Below are 12865 nucleotides of genomic sequence, written 5' to 3'. Positions count from 1 at the left end.
CCGTTCACTCTTCACTGTTCATTTTTAATTAAATTTTATGAAGTAAAAGTCTCAAAAATTTGGTCAATATCCTAATTTATTCGGTAAACCTTCTTTTGCAACTGGACAGCTGAAGTCCAAATGTGTGCTGTTGTTCATCCAATTTTTCTTTTGTGCACTTAGAGGACTTTGCTGAAAAACCAGCATGGTGTTTAACGGATTCTGCCAACAAACCGGTATTGCTGATTGGCCTGAGGCCGGGTTTAAGTGGATTTGAAGCGAAAGTATTTGATGAATGTATTATACATGCCAAGAGCATTCGTTCAATATCATTATCTCGTTTTTGACAGAGATCGCGTTTTGCAGCTTTTGCATCTGAGCTCATTATATATGTACTTTTGTATGTATGTATGCATATTATACATATACATTTGTAAAGCTAAACAGTGAAAGTGGAGCATTTGAATTCTGCATTAATTGACAACTATCAGAAGATTTTGCAACACCGACAGAAGTCATTACATCACCTTTAAGGGTTAAAAAAGCTTTTCTCTATAAAATAAAGTCTCATTATTGCTCCACAAAAAGCTAGCAATTCACAGATTGACAAACCATCATAAAAATCTGGGAAATTTGGCACTCGCTTGGCGCCAGTGGACATGTTAAAGGTAGTATTCACACCCCAGACTTGACATAAACCTACGACAGAAGTCTTGTCCCAATTAAAAAATATATATGAAGACTTTAAACAAATTGTTGTGGCCCACATTAATAGTTTTATTATTTATGTGAAATCACCAGACTGCTTGTAAGACTGTAAACATTTGGGTGTAAAGGACAAAAAGGACCAAATGTGGAATACCGTCAGTAAATAAACAGTTTTTATCTGGTTTGTCTTTCCTGCACCTTTACTTTTGCTGCCTGGTTGAAGTCAGAGTAAGATAGTGTGTCAGAGGAGATAAAGGAGTGTGAGAGAGAAATGGGAAGAATGCTTTCAGATCCGTATTTACAGAATGAAGCACAATGCGTGCGTTTTGGGGGGAGGCGGGAGGGGGGCGCAAAAAGATGCTATGCATTACGTAATGAGGGGAAGAACAGATAGGATTAAGTCTGTCAGCTGTCATAATACTGATTAAAGGACAGACAAGGATTTCCTATTTCCGATCGGGCTGGTTTATACAAAAGATGTGCTGCTCAAAACAAACAAATCGACGAATATGTGAATATATGATTGGATTGTTAACGCGGTGACTTCCAGTTTGTTCTGGCATAGGTTTCAATGGACATTTCCAGATGTTTCTCCCGTGTGTTTGAAATGAGCCCCTGGAAACACAACAGTTTATAAGATAAACAAGGCAGTAATCAAGTGTATCTCCTGCGTACAGGAAAGGTTATCTTAAGAGGAAGAGAGTGAGAATATGCAATGCATTTTGCATGTGACTGACTTAAGTGGTTACTGGGTCAACGTTTCCTACTAGGGATGTTTATTTCAGTTAAGTCTCCCAACCGACAACCGTAGCTTGTAAACCGAACGTTAAGCGCTAACTGATACGATTTTAATATTAAATTGTCATTGAGTAAAAATACAGTTGATGGTTGTCTGTGACCTGGTAAAAACAATACAAACATCTTATTTAATTTGACCGTGTAAACAACAGAACCAGGATTCATACACTGTCAAATTTTCATGCAACATTATATTAAAGAGCACAGGTGAGTGATTAGAGGATTAATATCCAAACTAGTGGGCGGATGGTTTCTTACATTTACCACAGTGACCACTTCTAGCAGAACAGTTTTGCTTTTGCATTTTCTTTCTCTGTTTGTGCATAAAGAGAGATGTTTATGGTCAAGGTCCGGATGCACGCCAGACGGAGAGGGACCGCGTCATCTTACGCACATGTCTCTGTGCAGCTTCCAAACCAAACTCAAGCACGGACCAGGGGCGCCACCAGCAATTCTGGGCCCTATGGAAGTATATGAGGTTAGGCCCCCCACAACTCCCATTTCGCACCAAAAATACAAGCCAACCTAGCTATCTGAAATCTTTATCTGCTGCGATTTAACAATACATACCTATAAGACTCATAGAACCTTCTGGGGGACCCATGGGGGTCCATGGACCCTATTTTGAAAACTAATTTTTTTAAGGCATTGTGTAGCACTTTCATTTTTAAGACTGTGTGGTAGCTTTTTGTAAGGATTGGATCTCATTTTTATTGTAAAACGAAAGATTTGTGATTTATAGAACAAAATGCGGTGAAAACAAAGATTATCTGTACATACAGACAATGGAGACTTAAATATTGGTCAACTCTCTTCCTCAAATAAATCTATTGCACACTTATTTACAATATGAGTGTTTATATAGTAACCACGTCAAACTTCAGAATGAATGAAAAAGTACACATTTGCACATAAAGAGTTCATATTAGTACTTCAGAGGTACATATTGGTACCTCAAAGGTACATATTTGTATATCAAAGGTATATGTTTTTGAGCATTTCTTTTTTGACATTGTATGCTGTATAAAGACTTTTTATTATTTAAATAGCACCTTTAAAAGTGAGAGAAGACGTGCATTTCTTAAAAAATGAATACAAGCTGTAAATATTATCAGAAAATAATGTAAATAATGCTGGTCTTTTAACGTGAACTCTCTGGATAAAGTTTGAAGGAATTACATTTTTGACATGATAGGCTCAATTTTTTCTTGGGTATCTGAAAGTAGAAGCTATGACTGACGCAGAAGCGCTCTGACATTACTCAGAGATTTACCTCAATGCGTAATAGAGACATGCCACTGCATGAAGCCGCTTTATTGGGTACTTGACATCCTGTGACCTTGGAGAGCTTTTCCATTGGTCACGGAGCTGTGTCAGCCACTCAGGATGGTTGATAAGGTCTTCACTGCACTTCCGAATGTACTGTTTGTTTGGCCCGTGGTTGTAGAAGCTCTTCAGGAGGCACGCTGCTGCACACCCAGGATATCAGAACATGCTTGGCTACTGTAGTTGATGGAAATACAAACAATTTTCACTACGACAGAATGTCTTAACAGCGATGATGTCATAGACGAACCATTTTTTGCCCCAACAAAGACCATTTTTGCAACCCTTCATTTTTAGAGTAATGTTTTGTTAGCATTGGAGAAAGACTTTTAAAGGATTTATTTCCATACACTTTTAAAAATAAAGGTGTTTTTTGATATCATAAAAACAACAATTTCTGTGTGGTTCCATAATAAGCCTTTAACGTCCCAAAAAAAGTTTCACCTAAGGCATTTTGTAGAGGAACATTTGGAAAACTTTTGTTGCACCTTTATTTTTAAGAGTGCATAAACAAAAGTTAATTTCCACAAAGTAAATAAGTACCGCAAAGCCATTACATCGTAATTGATGCTTGTCAAATGCTTACAAGCCTCTTTGAGATACACAGAGATTTTAAGATAGCAGCACTGCAAAGGCAAACGTTTGTTTGGTGCCTGCTTTCAGTCAATCCTACAACCTCTCACACCCCATTTCATTTCAATTTCCGTCATCACAGATATTCATCCTCACTTGTTCAAAGAGCACTCTTCAGACGTTTGTCAAAGAGAAATGCTCGATAAACTTGAATCCCAACGCTCAAAAGAAACACAAACACTAGGCCCAAATCTGCCTCGGCTCACCCACCCTAACAAAAAAACCACCCTGACAAGGAAGGGGCTTCTGCACGTATCAGAGAGATGTTTACAAAGTCCTCATTAAGGAAAAGCAACCAGATAAGAGTGCACACGCACACACACACTCTCACTGGGACACTACAAACACTAAAAATGCAGAGCTTCCCAGTTTGTAGATAAGCGATAGAGAGAGAAAGTGGAGGGAGAGAGAGAGAGGAGGGAAGAGAGGAAAAACATTTCAAAAGAGATGGCACAGAGGGACATCTCCTTCACGTAGTGAAACCACCAGTCAAAACCTTTCAGACATCACAAAAGGTGAGAGGAAGAATAAATGCTCAAGGAATAGAGGGACTTCATTGCTGGACTCCACTTTCCAAAATCTGCACTAAAGTGACCATCTGGATTAACAAGTGCTTAGTTCTTCTTAAAAACGTTTAGGGCATTTTGTCACTCCTGTGAAAACCTCATTGGACTGCACCTGCACACATTTTGTCTCACATCATGACCGGCAGCAGGGTTTGCAATTTCTGGATTATGTGGCCATCCACACCATCAGTTTTACTGGCCTTCCTTCTTTTGTTTTGGGGGGCTTTCTTTGCACGCAGTAACCCTATCAGCTCGCCAGAGAAGCTCCGCACTGCTCCAGGGTTGGATGATGGGAATGGAGGTGTTGTGGATCCCTCATTACTGGAGCAGGACAGTAAAGTGGACATGCAAAGCATGCTGGACAACCTAAAGGGGCAGTTTCTACGCACCTTCAATCTGTCAGGTGTCCCTCCACCCGTGCACACGGGGGCCACTCGCGTGGAGCCCCCCGAGTACATGTTGGAGCTGTACAACCGCTTCGCCAATGACCGAACATCCATGCCTTCCGCAAACATTGTACGCAGCTTTAAAAATGAAGGTAAATTCATATTTTCAATTGCAAACTTGGAGATTACGATGGGACGAATTTACAGTTTAACTGTAAGTGTAATTGTTTTAGCTGTTTGTGTTTGCGATTATTTTATGTGGGTAAGATAACAATGAAGAAATTAAGTCTTTATTTTGCCAAGTCTTTAAATTGTACTGAAGGCAAATTTGATTTCCAAAAATTATCATTTTAGACAATTCTGGGTTAAATATGGGAATTAAAAGTTATTTTAGACAATTTTGGGGGAAATAGTAATTAAAGAATTATTTAAAAACATGAAAATTTAATTTAATTTCAAAAGTAAGTTTTGTGCATTAAAATAAATAATAAATAAACAAATAAATAAACAAATAAATAAATAAATAAATAAATAAACAAACAAACAGTTATGGTCAAAATATGTACCCCAGCTGTCAAAAAGTAGAGCTTTGCACCCTAAATAGTTCATATTCGTACCTCAGAAGTATAAATTGGTAACAAAGAGTGCATATTAGGATCTCAAAGGTACATACTGGTACTCAAATGTATACATATATGTACCTAAATGGTACATATTAGGAACTTTTTCAATGGTACTGCCCCACAACCATTTTTTTTATAAAACATTTATACACAAACATTTATATTACTTTTATATTGTTAGATTTAGTTTTTACACATTTGTTTGATTTAATTAAAGCAGGAAAGATCCCTTTTATAATCATTTTCTTTGCATTGAAATTCTTTATAGACTCCTCCCTATCCAGCGTGGGACCTGGTGGGGTGAGACAACACCCACTTTTCTTCAATGTGTCCATCCCACACCACGAAAAGGTCACCACAGCTGAACTCCGACTCTACACCCTGGTCCAAACAGACCGCAACAAATATGCTGGTGTTGACAGAAAGGTGACCATATATGAGGTGAAACCCCGTGAAACAAACAACAGTCGTCCAATAAGAGGGGATGATATCGAGAGAGAAGACACAAAAGTGCAAGATGAAGAAACGGAATTAGTGGAGTTGGCGTCTCGACAGGTTTACGGCACAGATAACGGCTGGGAATCCTTTGACATGACTGCTGCGGTGCACCACTGGCGATCTGAGTCAGACTATGGCACCACCCACAGGCTGGAGGTCCACATAGCAAGCTTAAATTCTCAGAGTGCTGCAGCTTCCGAAGGTGAAAATAAGGACAATGCCATAGAGGGGGACATGGACATCGACACCAACCTGGAGGATAAACACAAACCCTTAATGATTGTCTTCTCTGATGACCAGAGTGGAGACCACCGTGGAGACAAGCGAGAACTGAATGAACTCATCCAGCATGAGACTGCTGGGCGTGGCCTTCAGGACAATCTTGGCCTGGAGATGACCGGTCTCCGGGAAGACTCGGGAGAAAAAGGTGAGAATGAGGAAGGAGAGCCGAGTGAGGAAGCTCTCCTACAGATGCGCTCCAACCTTATCTACGACACTGCGGCCAGAATTCGACGTAACGCCAAAGGCAACCTGTGTAAAAAGAACCCACTCTATGTAGACTTCAAAGACATTGGTTGGGACAACTGGATTTTGGCACCAACTGGTTATGAAGCGTACGAGTGTGCAGGGTTGTGCACTTACCCCCTGACCAGCCATGTTACACCTACAAAACACGCCGTTGTGCAAACTCTGGTCAACCTGAAAAGTCCGCAGAAGGTCTCTATGGCTTGTTGTGTGCCCACTAAGTTAGATCCCATCTCCCTGCTCTACCTAGATGATGCAGGTGTGGTTACATATCAGTATAAATATGAAGGCATGGTGGTAGCAGAGTGTGGATGCAGATAGTATTTGATGGACACTGAGAAATTGGGTGAAGCTGGGCTAAAGCTTAGAAGTTGGACTGGAAGGAGATAAAAGGACCAGCCAAAACTATGGCACTACATACCAAGTTTCTTCCAAGTAGTGTTGGTGGATAAGCTATCACTCCTTACCTTAACGCAAGAGAGTCACGGAATCAAGGGTGTTGCCACAGAGGACTTAATTGGAACCATGTGACAAGGGGCAAAAATGCAAACTTTGGTGGGAATTTCATTCTCATTGAAAGATTGGGTGGAACGTAAGACAGTAAATGAACCCCTGACACGCCTCAAGATCAGCCAGGATAAATCCCCTGTTCTTATCAGTAAAGACTGAAGTTTAAGTTGGAGATTGTATCAACTCGGACTCGTTGCATACTTGGCCGTAGCGTTTGCGTCAGCAGAGTTCTCGCTAAGTGGGTGTTTCATAGAGATGGCAGCACAAGTTTGTGAACTCAAGCACCACGGGGTCAGTCTGGTGACCCTACAAGAGACAAGAAGCCTGTGAAACTGCCCGTTTCCATTTTCCACAAAGCTCAGTATCGTATCTGCCGTGACACTGCCGAGTCAATACGCAGCTTCCTGCCTAACAGAATGCATTTGATATGAACTGTCCAAGTTAAAGTGAAACAGTGACCAGAAGAATCTTGTAAAGACCAGAACGGACCGGTCTGGACTTCCGATTCTGCCTGAGAACATCTACTGTTCTGGATTTTTACAGATTGCGGCCAGTATTCCAAAAGTTTCACTCTAAACTCCAAGCAACTAAAAGACAATCTTATAAGAGCTGTCAACCTTGAAACGTTTAATTCCTGTTGGCCGTTTAAACATTTTATCCGAATGTATGACTCATCATCCACATTCCGCCATGGAATTGACTTGCATATCAGTATATCATTTACTGACTACAAGCACAGATGCTGAGATATGAGAATTGGGGAGTTGAAAGAGGACGCAGAGAGTCACACTTTGGTTTGTCTTACTTGTTGGTTTGTCTGACTATTGTTGACAGCATCAATAAGTTACGAGGGGGGTACTGGGGGGGTACAAGCCCCCCCTTCTGCTCCACATGCCGTGCGAGCTGCTCTACCACCCCTGTGCCGAGCTGTGATAAGGAGGTGTCAGGATTGAGGAACATGTGTTTGGTACTCAGAGCTTGGAAAACCAGTAGCGATTCCAGACTGCATGGAAAGTGGGGGAGAGAGCATAGAAAATTCTTCGGAATGAGAGGGCAGTTTTATATCATATCAAATGGTGACCCCAATCTACCCTAAGAAAAAAGATGCATATTTCACCCCCCTTCAACTGGTTTACTGAGACCACCTTAAAATGTTCTCCTATGCCTCGAGGCAACAAATCCCCAGTTGGACCCTTATCACTGTCAGGCCAAAAGGATGAATGGAAACTGTCTCGCAAGGTCATCCCCAATCCAGATACACTCCATAGGACTTTTCGGTCATCACATTGTCTGATAATATCTGTCAGGATGTTTCCCATGCCTGAAACATACTTCACATGACTAGCTTTACATAACTGACATCACCTTTACTATCTGACTCTGTGAAATATGATTTGTGCTCTGCTGCTTGGATTTACGATAAAGCTTATTTATTGATTAATTTATTAATTTTTATTATTATTTAGGTGACCTTGTATAGCAATACTGTACATATGACTAAGTACACTATACAGCGTACGTTTTGCAAAGAATATGTGTATACAATTTATTTTTAAATTAAACTTAATGTTAATTGTGATAATTTATCTGTTGGCATCTAGTGTGTTTTGTACAGTACTCAGCAATGTTGATTTCCGTTTATCAATCACTTCACAAGCACTGACGTCTTGTTAGGATTTGTATATAGTTTGTTGATCCTCTGGTCCGTTGCACCCAGACACCCCAAAATAGATTTAGGCACGGTCAGGCAATAGCTCGCTGTTTAGACATTGGGTTTGGGAGCAATTCATAAATTTTACTTCCCATTGAAGACCAGCAGCACAAAGGCCCATAGTTTACATACTGTATGTCAAACAGGTCATTCATGGAAAGCTGACTGGAAACTAATGACCACACAGGCTCATCCGAACTGTCACTTGAGCCTGTGCAGATGCGTTTAGTTCTTTTAATAGATTTTGGGGTGGGAGGATTTAAAAATTTAGATTTGTGAAGATGTTAAATAAGTTGAATTGTAAAAACTATGTTATTTGCCATGTGCACATAAAATATGTAAATAAAAGAAATATTTTTAAGGAACTGTCTGTGTGATCTAACAAGCTATTTAATGCTTTTTTTGAGCAAACATTAGAAATTAAAAAAAATATATTTTTTAATGGATGTCAAACATTGAAACAATTTTAAGACTCTTTTACAAACTTTGTGTCAATCTTGGTTACACCTTGCTCATAATGTGCAAGTGGAAACTCAACTAGTCATCGACTCGCATTTGGTTTGTCAGAAATAGCATAAAAAATATTTATCCAAGGGTGGAAAACAATGTGGAACCTGCAGTATATTTATTGCTTTAAATGATGTGACGGTTCGGGACCTTCTGACCAATAACACACAAGTATTTGTGCAGCATCCAATTAACAAGCTATTTACAAAGCATCTGTGTCTGGATATCATCATCTATTTTCAGAATCAATCTGATGTGTTGACAAAGGAAGTTATTAACATGGGTGTATAATAACAAACATACTATTGTTGGTAAGAACAACCAAAAAACAAACCAAAAATATTTTTGTTTTTTAAATCGACTGTCTTATCAGTAATTTAAAAACAAAGTTTATTCTGATACGCAATTATTAAGTCTTAATGGATAAACAGTGTTAAGAGTGATGGGTGAATTTAAAAACAAAGCTTGTCTTGATCTCAGATCAGCATGACTTGTAACAGGTGATGAAATAAAGAAATATTGCTACATTGACCAAATACACTAATATCTCAGTACAAGTGCTAAGTACAGAAATGTAAGCTGCTTCCACCTGCAAAAAAGTATCCAGAAACTATTTAAATGAAAGGTTTCAAAGTTTACTCATTGTGTTTAACTATGAGACATAGTAAAAGGTTAAAATGTGTTTGATGATATCTTTTGTTAAAGATATATGTTGTTATTGAAGAGGTGAATATATACAAACTTACATGGCAGCACTTTACCGCTGTAAAGCCAATTTTCACATGAATTACATTGCTGATAAACAAGACAGACTTGGCGCCACCTTGTGGCCATTATACTATAACAAAACTGTTATATCAAATTCCATACAGAATATATTGACTGCAGCTTTGGTAAACTTTAAATATTATGAACACATGCTGTATGAACACTTTCACAAGGTAGAAGCATCTGGGTAGTATCCATCACTTTCATCTTTATATTTATTATTTCTTAAACTAACCAATACTTTACCAAAACACAATGAGAACATGCTTGTTAAAAGTAGTTCTATGATAAATCAAAATGAAGTAAGGAATAAAAATGTAATAAATCACAAATATACAAAATTTAAAGACACCTCATTATAAGACATCAGTAAATGTACTTTTATATAAATATTTACAGTGAAGAATGTCCAATTTGTTTAACAGTATTATCATCTGAGACCATCTTACGGTATATGAAGCACTTACAAAGTCCTTTCAAGGGGTTTTGTTAGGCTCATTATAATGCAAGAAATCAATATTGGATAAGTTTACTCATTTTGATCACACACTTCTAACATCAACTGACATATTTTCTTTCTAAAAAAAGGATTTTAGGAAGTTTTCAGGAAATTCATTGCTGATTCATGAAACTCACACAGTGAGGAGTAATTCTCCTTGAGTTCTGAGAAGTGATTTTTTAGTGTCTCTAACTCTCTGTTTTTCTCCTCTATCTGTCTGTTAAACTCCTCCTGCATCTTTGACTTTGAGTCTGAAATGTTTTTCTGAATTTCAGGTAGGATGATCTTCATGATGTTTCTCTCTGTCTCCACCCTGACCTCTTCAGCATACATCTGTTTGATTTCCTCCATCTCCTGTCTGTGTTTCTCCTCCATCTCACTCTTTTCCTTCTCTCTTTGATCTTTCAGTTTGTTAATCTTTCTCTCCAGCTTCGATCTCTTCTCCACCTCTTTCTCCAACTCTCTCTTTAGTTCTTTCTTCTTCTCTTCATCTCTTTCTTCTCTCATCTGTCTCTCTAGTTCACCTGTTCGCTCAGAAAGTTGTTGAATATCTCCTTCATGTTCTTCAATCGCTCCCTCTATCTTTCTCAGGGACCTCTGCACCTCCTTTTCTATTTTTTCTTTCATCTCTCTCTCCTCCCTCTCTTTTCTCTCCTCTCTGTCTCTCATGATCTTTCTCTCCATCGCTCTGATCTGAGACTCAATCTCCAGGTAGATCTCACTGCTGTAAAATCTCTCTGTGTTTCCTTCCATCATCTTCTCAATCTTCTCCAGCAGCTCTGAGATCTGTGAATCATCTCCACTCTGATGAATGTTGAGACAGTGAAACCTGTTCCCACATTTCTCTACAAGTCTCTGGACCTCCTGATTCCCTGACTGGACAAAATCCTCAATGTTCTTCTTTTGTTCTTCATCAGTAACAGTAAAAAGGATCATGGTGTTCCTCCAACATCTCTCCCCAAAAATCTCCTCCATTTTCTCCAGCATTGCTCTCTCTACTCCAGTAGATTGTTGTACTGGTATGATCAGGAGGAAGGCGTGAGGTCCTGGAGCAGACAGACGGACACAGAGTCTCACATCCTGTCTCACCTCCTCCAGAGAGAGACCAGAGCAAAACCAGTCAGGAGTTTCCACCACAGTCACCTGCTTCCCATTCACCTCCCCCTGTCTGCTCTCACTCTGCTGGATCTCTGTTGATGTATCAGTCTGGATCTTCTCCTCTCTGTTCAGGATGATGTTTACTGATGCACTCTTCTCAGATCCAGCACTCCCCAGCAGAACCAACCTGAGCTCTGATCCAGAAACCAACACTGAAGCTGTTTCTCCACTCACTAGAAAACAGGATAGTAAATTACCAGATGACTGCTGAAATGTATCTTATTGGTATACCTAAAACTACCAAAAAATTTTTATCCCTGCATTGTTTCATAATTAACTCACTGTTTGGAAGTTCCTCATCAAAACTCTTCCTTCTTCTTCTTCTTACTGGTGCTGACACTGATAAAACACCAAAACAATTCAATTTGTCAAATGTTATATTGCATTATACAGCTTCATGGTAATAATTAAATAAATAACCTAAAATAATTGCATCATTGACCCTAATTGTAACATGGAGTCTTGAGACAGAAGATCCAATTGCAGTTTTATTAGAGACACAGTGATACAAACAAACAGGGATAATCCAAACTCATAAACAGGCAGGCAGATTACAATCACAGGAACAGATACAGGCAAAGATCAGGGCAGGCAGATAATGATCAATAATCCAAAATACAGTCCAGGTCACAACAGTAAAACACTTACAGGGAAATATCGCTCGGTAATGATCACACAGGGGCAAATCAAGACTTCGCCTAAATACAGTGTTTCAGAGGAGCTTATATAGCCAGTCTGATTGGTAACAGGTGGTGGCGTGATCAGTCTCGGGTAAGTGGCATGATGGGAAATGAAGTGGAACGGGGAACACAAACTAAAATTCTGATGAAGGCACCCTCTGTCGACCGGGAGGACGCGAAGGGTGTCTTCATTCGTAACACTAATAGAGTTCTACTACTGGATTGTTTTTTAATAATCAATATAAATAATAAAGTTGGACATACATAATAGTTTGTCTAAATTCTAAATAAAATAAAGTTGTTATTCAGTAATTAATTTTTGAAAGCATATAAACATCTATATTCCTCATGTATTGTTTTATTGTTTAAATAACTAAAAATAATATAACATTTTACAGTTATGGTAAAAGCACAACTTCTGACCGTGGTTAATTTTCACTCAATCAGAGATTTCTTACCAGAACTCTTCAGTAGTTTATTTTCCTCCAGCAGTAGTTGTAGTTGGCTTTTATTTTCCTGTAGTTCATTTCTCAGTGTCTCCAGTTGATGTTTACTGGTTTCCAGTTCTTTGACTGTGTTCTCCAGCAGTCTCTCTTTCTCACTCATCAGTTTATTTTTCTCTTCAATTTCTGTTTGTTTTTCCTCAATCTCTCTGGTTGTTTGTAATAGTTTATCATATTATTTATTTAGTAGTTTGTACTTCTCATCTAAAGCCACTTCTTTGCTCTCCTCAAGATCTTTAATCTGTGCTTCTTTTTCACCAAGAAGTTTCTCCATATCCTCCAAACATTTGCATTTTTCATTCAACTCTGAGAAACACAATAATTTCAGACATAGACAAACTAACTTTATTCCTTGTTCATTGATTGTTTAAATGCTAAATATACTATGACTGAAAAAGTTTTTTTCTAATGTGTATTTTAGGAGCTATAGGAGTGTGTAGAATTGGGGTGAACATTTTGAGCTCTCAATGATTCAGTTTTGATTCTG

The 12865-nt window shown here is 38.7% G+C and overlaps 2 protein-coding genes across 2 annotated transcripts; one reads left to right on the top strand and one right to left on the bottom strand.

Annotated features, from left to right (window-relative positions):
* Positions 1-3270: 3270 nt before the first annotated feature.
* Positions 3271-8593, top strand: bmp10 (bone morphogenetic protein 10). Its single transcript, XM_055198799.2, has 2 exons — positions 3271-4548; positions 5288-8593. Exons 1-2 carry the CDS (start codon positions 4146-4148, stop codon positions 6361-6363), a joined length of 1479 nt encoding a protein of 492 aa, XP_055054774.2. The 5' UTR covers positions 3271-4145; the 3' UTR covers positions 6364-8593.
* Positions 8594-9219: 626 nt separating this feature from the next.
* LOC129439429 (uncharacterized) lies at positions 9220-12652 on the bottom strand. The gene is made up of 4 exons (XM_073860798.1): positions 12576-12652; positions 12334-12527; positions 11478-11534; positions 9220-11368 (listed from the first exon to the last, which is right to left on the bottom strand). The coding sequence occupies exons 1-4, from the start codon at positions 12650-12652 to the stop codon at positions 10131-10133; spliced, it is 1566 nt and encodes a 521-aa protein (XP_073716899.1). The 3' UTR covers positions 9220-10130.
* Positions 12653-12865: the final 213 nt, after the last annotated feature.

This window comes from Misgurnus anguillicaudatus, chromosome 22 (assembly GCF_027580225.2).
Source record: "Misgurnus anguillicaudatus chromosome 22, ASM2758022v2, whole genome shotgun sequence".
Lineage (NCBI taxonomy): Eukaryota > Metazoa > Chordata > Actinopteri > Cypriniformes > Cobitidae > Misgurnus > Misgurnus anguillicaudatus.
The sequence above is the reverse complement of the archived record's forward strand: the minus strand, read 5'-3'. Positions and strand labels throughout refer to the sequence as shown.

Bases quoted from the DNA above. Each gene is read 5' to 3' on its own strand.
- bmp10 (XM_055198799.2), top strand. From the start codon at position 4,146: ATGACCGGCAGCAGGGTTTGCAATTTCTGGATTATGTGGCCATCCACA. The intron at 4,549-5,287 runs GTAAATTCATAT...AATTCTTTATAG, and splicing joins ACGCAGCTTTAAAAATGAAG to ACTCCTCCCTATCCAGCGTG.
- LOC129439429 (XM_073860798.1), bottom strand. From the start codon at position 12,652: ATGGAGAAACTTCTTGGTGAAAAAGAAGCACAGATTAAAGATCTTGAG. The intron at 12,528-12,575 runs GTACAAACTACT...ACAAACAACCAG, and splicing joins GAAGTGGCTTTAGATGAGAA to AGAGATTGAGGAAAAACAAA. The intron at 11,369-11,477 runs GTGAGTTAATTA...CCTGTTTTCTAG, and splicing joins TGATGAGGAACTTCCAAACA to TGAGTGGAGAAACAGCTTCA.